The following is a 6,401-nucleotide window of genomic DNA, read 5'->3' as shown; positions in this document are numbered from 1 at the left end:
AGTCGTCCAGGTGCACCCTGGCCTGCTCCAGCTCCAGGGTCTGGGGGTGCTCCCACGCGCCTCCTACACCCATGGGGTGTCGGCTTGGAGAGGACTTCACGGTCTGGGTCCCCCATATCCAGGTTATCCTGGCGGGAGGACTGCTGTGGACCACACAGGCCAGGCGCAGGGACTGGCCCTCCTATACCCGGAGAGAGGAGCCGTGGCCCAGGGCTTCAGGTCCTGAGAGAGAGAAAGTCAAGTCCAGGCTCTCACTCAGGGTCACCCTGTGGGGTTTGATCACCCCCTCTATGGCATTGTGTTCTGCAGCCCCTGCTGACTGAAGCCAATTTTATGGTCATTATTTTGAAAAATAAGTTATAGCAGGAGAGAAATGCTAAAGAGGAGGACAGATCATAAGGAGCATGAGGGCCGAATTGGGGAGGAGGATGTAGGCCTGGAACTAGGGACAAGCACATCATCCGACAAGGGACAGAGCATAGGACACCCCAGGGAGCAGGGTCAGCACAGGGGAGCCCATGTGTGAGCTGAAGAGCCCATGGGGGTTCCCACCTCTGCTACCCCCTCCTGACAAAGACCTGTCTCCCATGTGTGTTGTCAGACCCCAGCTCTGATTTGAGGGTGGGACAGACCCCACTTCCCCACATCCCAGAAATGGAACCTCACTCCGTACCTGAACCTTCTTCCCTGATCACCTGGATGGTCAGGTTCTGGGGCGCACCTGGACAGACAGAATTGTTCTCCGTCAGCTGGCCTTCCCCCAGGAGCATGAGACATGGAGGATACAGCCAGGGGCCTCTTTCCCTCCTCCCGGCAGGATCTGCGGGGCCCAGACCCCAGACCCCGTGTCTTCCCTTCCTACATCTGCTGCCCTGGGGACCCGTCAGGCCGGGCGTCCGGGCCCCACACTCACAGCCCACGCTGAGCCGGACGGTGGTCTCTGTGCTCACGTTCACTGCGGGGAAGGTCACCCGGCAGGTGAGGCTGGAGCCGTGGTGCTCGGGCCCCGGGCTGAGGGTGAGCACCGGGGAGTCGGTGCTCGTGGCACTGAGGACGACCCCCCTCCAGGAAAAGGCAGGGGGTGTCCTCCTGCCACAGGCCCAGGGCGCTGCACAGGTGATGTTCCTGGGCCGGCCAGGCTGGAGAGGCCCCTGGAGGTGGATGTCCGGCCTGTGAGTCAGTGCTGGGGGGACAGACACAGGCTGGAGCAGGACCTGAGTGTCCCCAGGGGCAGCCTGTGACAGGCCACCCGCCTCCGCCCACCAGGGTCCTTTCCCTGCAGATCTTTGGTCCCTCACAAGATGAAGGCATGGGTCCCCTCCCAGCCTCGCCCGGGACGCTCATGTCCGTCCCGTGTGTTCCTCCTGCACCCGGCCCTTACCTGTCACAGTTACAGAAAGCTGCTGATTCATGTAACTCATTTTCACAGAACCCCCTCTCTCCACCCTGAAGTAGTAGGTCCCCGTGTCCTCTCTCCGTGCATCTCTGATGTCCAGGGAACAGCTGTAGTTCCGGGGGTCCCCCAGCAGGTGGAAGCGACCCCGGGTCTCCTTCTGCACCTCATGACTTGGGTTGTTTGTGGCCACTGGAACATGCTGTGTACCCTGAGGCCCTCCTTTGGCCCTGAATCAGTAGCCATAGGCTGGGCTGTGCTCAGTGTAACCTTCCTTGGGGTAGGAGACTTCGCAGGGCACGAGGACGCACTGGCCCTCCTGCACCGTCACCCGCTCCTGCAGGCGCAACCAGAATCTCTGATCCTGAGCCAGGGCCCCTGTGGGGAGATGAGGGTCAGTGCAGCCCCCACCCGGGCCCTCCCCTCCTCCACTCACCTGCCCACAGCAGGGGCAGCAGCAGCGGTGGCAGCATCGCGGGGAGTGGCGGATCTGGGGGCACAGGCTGAGGAAGCCCCGATGGACACAAGATGGGGCGGTCAAAATGAGCTGACCACAGGGAGGAGCTTCCCACACTGTGCGCCAGGCCAGGCCTGCGTAGACACTTCTCCTCCCAGGTCACGGAGGGCTGGTGGGGCAGGAGGACCCGCCTGCAGCTCTCAGCTCCCTGCACAGCGGGACACAGGCCCTGTAGGGGTCCCCAGGGGCCACCCCCTGGTGTGGGCAGAAGGGGGGCACCTGCAGGCGTTAGAGATGGTGGGGTGCGGAGGAGGGAGGAGGTGGTGATAAATGACCCGGCCTTGGGGGGCATCTGCTCCTTCTGTGAGCGAACTCCGGCCTCCATTTCCCTCAGCCAGTAAAAGGAAACGGACTTTGAGGAAAGGGAAGTGGTTAAATTTGTGGACAGAGGAGGAGGCAGCAGCCTCATGTCTGAGAGACAGCCGTCCTGCTCCTGGGCAGGACGCAGGGTTTTTATACAAAGGGAAAAGGGGGGATGGGCGAGGGTGTGCAAAGCGAGGGGGACGGGGTCAGCAGAGACAGGGGAGCCCCAGCTCGTTTTTTCTTCTCTCAGGAAGGGGGACGGGGTCTGCAGGAGGGACCAGCTTGCTTCACACCCTCTTCCTTGAGATGCAGGAGGCTTCTTACCTGCAGACAGCCCTGCCAGACAAGGGGAAATTGCAAGCAATGGGGAAAAGACAAATTGTTCACGCCTGTTTAACAGACGGGTTTTTTTATAACTGTGTCACTTTCAGGAGAGGGGGCGGCTCACCTCTGTGTGTGAGAAGGTCCCTGATGCCCGCCAGAGGGGCTGAGGCCTTTGCAGCTGCTGTGGCTTCAGATGGGAAGAGGTTGTCCAGGCAGCGCCCGTAGGACCCGACTGCTCTGTGAGCTCCAAGGTGGTGCCCAGAGTGGCGGGCCGGAGAGGACAGGGCCTGGATTCTACGGGGACATGGTGGTCCTGGGGCCTCCTGACCTGGGTGCTCTGCCCCAGGACCCTGGTGTGACTGGCCGTCCAGGTCTGAGACTCAGTACTCATCATCATCATCACCATCATCATCATCATCACAGCATGATAACGGGGACGCGGCTCTGGGGTCAGGAGGGCCTGGCCCTTGTCCCTGCAGGCCTCAGTGGCCTCGGCTGTCACATAGAGGATCCCAGTTCTCCCCTGGCTGGGGAGAGTCCAACATGAGGGTGGAGTGCCTTGGCGAGGGCAGGGCCCGCGGGCGGGACGCGCGAGCACACCCAGCGCCCCCTGGCCTGGGGAACAGCGCTGGCGTAGCAGAGGCCCGCGTAAAGCGTTGCATTTTTGGGGAAAATGCACGCGCACGCGCACACACCCTCTTCCAATCCCTCCGTAGTCACAGTGAGCCGGGGCTGGGGCGGCTCCCTGCGGGCATCTGTGCAGGGTAAGACCAGAAAGAGAGGCACGTCGCACACCCCCTCCCCCCAAAACCCCTGCACTCTGTGCTCCCCCCCCCCCCCCGCTGAGCCCCGCCCCCGCCAGGCCGGGTTTCCCCGCGGCTTAGGGCGCCCCCGGCCGCCCCCTCCGAGAGTTGCGGGAGGCGGCGCCCGCCTCAGGGGGCCCCTCTCATGCACGCTCTTTCACCAGCAAGTTTCAGGGACCCCTGGCTCGGGCCCTGTCACCCCGCAAACAATCTATGCCGAGACTACAGCCTCGCTCCGCGGGAGGATGAGTAGAAAAGCGTCGTGATCGTGAACGTGGAGTGACAGGGGCTGGAGTGCGGGGGACAGAGCGGCGGGGAGCCCGGCGCGCAGGCTGGACCCCAGGGCGCGCACATGGGAACCGGCCGCGGCAGGCAGACGCCGGCGGCGGGGAAGCCGGGGTCCGCGCGGCAGGAAGGCCCCGCCCCGATACCCGCGGGGTCCAGGGGGTCCTGGGCGGCTCTCCGTGGGCGCTCGTGCGCACTCTGGCGCCCCGCTGTCCCCCCCACCCCGGGCGGGCCCCGCAGGGCCACGGAGCGGGGCCGCCGAGCGGGAGGGCCGGGGCTCCTCGGCACAGGGTCTGCAGCGCCAGCAGGGCGGGCGGGAAGGCGGCGCCCCGCGGACCTTAGGGCTCCCGTCGGCGGCGCCCCTCCCCCCGACCCGCGCCGGGGTGCAGCGGGGAGGCTGCGGGGAGGCTGCGCTCTCCTGGGGGAGCGGGGCGGGGCCGGCGCCGGCGGGGCAGCCCCGGCACACGCGGCCCCTGTGGCCAGGGGAAGGCGGCGGCGTCCTCGGGAGCCTCCGGCCCCTGCCGCTGGGCGCTTCACCGTGGCCCTAACGCTGGACGCACATTAAAGAGCGCGGGGAACGGTGTGGAGGCGACCCCCCACCCCCCGCTCCCGGGCGCCCCCTCGCGGCGTGGGGCGAGGCGCTGACCCCCATCCCTCCAGCGCTCGCGCGCCCGGTCCCACAGCCCGCAACGGCGTCCTGGCCGCTGTGTCCCTCGGAGCGATCGGAGCCACAGGAGCGTCCACCCGGGATCCGCAGGCCACAGCCGGGCACGCGAGGAGGTGAGGGGCGCCGGGAGGAGGCGGCCCCAGGGCGGGGCTGGGCGCCCGGGTCTAGCTGGAGGGCCAGGCGGCGAGGGCGAGGGCGCAGCGGCCCTGGGGCGGCCCTGGGGCTCCTGCAGACCCCGCCGGGGCCCCGCGGACAGACACCAGGACCCCAGCGCATAGGTGGCCAGGGCTGCAGGCGGGGCGCGTCCGCAGAGCAGAGCCCTAGTTGAACCGCGCTCCCATCCCCCCCAAGGCCTGAGCTACAAGGCCCGGGTCCTGCACGCGGCGGGCGCGGGGTCATCAGCGCTGCCCCACCTCAGCGTCGCCAGGCCCGGACCTCGACCCCTGCGCAGCGGCAGGGACGCCTGGGTGTCGCGCGCCGGTGCGCCCCTGCCTGCCCGGACAGCCAGGCGGCCACACCACGTGGAGCACGGCCGGTGCGTGCTCCCCAGCCCAGAGGCCTGCACGGGCGGGTCCGCCCCGCTTGAGGGTGTCTGTGCACTCGGGAACCCCAGAACTTGTGGGAAAACATGAGCTGCTAACAGCCTCTCGCTCATTTCCCTCCCCTGTTCCCACCGGCTGCTGAAGTGGTTGCGAGTCACCAGCCCGCAGAGGGTCTTCTGCTCTGACCACAGTGAGGCTGAAGCAGTGCGGAGTTCCTGTTTCTGGAACTTTCTGTCTTTATGGAAGTGTCCCAACATCTAAGCAAATTTGTTGGTCATTGTGAAATTTATCATAGAAAAAAGGAGGGCGGGAGAAGAGTCCTCTCTGGCTGACTCTATGAAGTAAGACATGATGCGAATGAGTTGGGGCCACTGGGCATTCACGTCCTGCCCTCCCCACCCCACCCAGACCTGGGGCCTGGGCTCCCTAAAATGCCTCATCATCCAAGCCTTCACCCTGCCTGGGTAGTGGCCCCTCTGCGAGGCTGAGCGCCACCTCTCTCTGCGCTGGGAAACTGAGGCGCAGCCAGGCAGGGCCTGGGGTGTCAGGGGCTGGCTGTTACTCAGCAAAGGCCCAGAGTGTGGGCTGACTCCACCCTGGGCGGTCGCGAAGCCGTGTCCCGCGTCCTCGCAGCTCAGCATCCGGGCACTGGGGGCTCCACAAGAACCTGACGGCGCTTGGGCTTCTCTGCCCCACAGGGATGGGGTCCCTCTGGGCTGGGCCGGGTCTCTGCAGCTTCACTTGCGCACTCTGATCTCTGAGTACTCACAGTCGCTGGTCTTCTGACCTGGGGGTCCCGAGGCTTCACTCCAGAGAAGCTGATGGTCTCGTAGTGAACCTCAAGTTCCTGCCTTGAGGAGGGGGCGGCCACCGGGGGAGGATTTTCAGCAAGGGCGTCCAGCCTGGACCTCATCGGGACACCCTGTGGGAGGGACCAAGGAGGAATCATGGAGGGGCAGTGGGGGCTGGTAAGGCAGAGACGCCCCACCCACCACCCCACGTGTCCACGGATCTCCCCAGCCCCACCTCCTGCAATAGGCTGTGCCCCGAGAGTGAGCCTCCCCACCAAAGTGAGCGCCCCACGGGCCCTTGCTGATATATCACCCCCACAACCACTCACCAGGAGGTGACCAATCATTAAAAATGGTGACGAGGGGTGGACTTCAACCACGCAGACAGCAAGTAACCGAAATTCCCCAATCACCTTGTAGCTGTCTACTCCCTGTGCCCCGAGTTTCCCCCAAAGCACGTGTCTTTCATCTGTACATTTTTTGGTTTCTCAAACCTTATGTTATTGCTAACTTCGCTGAGTGCTGGTACTTTCTATGCTATTTTCCATATTGCTCACTTGTGTGCTGTTTGTCTGCTGGCTTTGCCTTTTATCCCTCTGCTAGAATAAACTCCAAGGAGCCCCATGATTAAAAAATTGTCATGGCTCCCCAGCTGGGCAGGGGCTCGGTGACACCTCAGAAGGATTGAATGAATGAATGAATGAATGAATGAATGAATGAATGAATAAGTGAGTGAGTGATGCAGGTTACTCTGCTGCTGAAAACCAAGCACTGGA

At 64.4% G+C, this 6,401-nt stretch overlaps 1 protein-coding gene across 1 annotated transcript; it reads right to left on the bottom strand.

Moving 5' to 3' along the window:
- Positions 1-858: 858 nt before the first annotated feature.
- LOC119242622 (sialic acid-binding Ig-like lectin 13) lies at positions 859-1,866 on the bottom strand. Its single transcript, XM_054693960.1, is given in 4 exon segments — positions 859-872; positions 914-1,183; positions 1,382-1,771; positions 1,830-1,866. Coding segments are annotated over 4 exon segments (711 nt in total).
- Positions 1,867-6,401: the final 4,535 nt, after the last annotated feature.

This window comes from Talpa occidentalis, unplaced genomic scaffold (assembly GCF_014898055.3).
Source record: "Talpa occidentalis isolate TD23 unplaced genomic scaffold, MPIMG_talOcc4v2.1 talOcc4.125, whole genome shotgun sequence".
Taxonomy (NCBI): Eukaryota; Metazoa; Chordata; class Mammalia; order Eulipotyphla; family Talpidae; genus Talpa; species Talpa occidentalis.
This window is presented reverse-complemented; position numbering and strand designations above follow the sequence as displayed.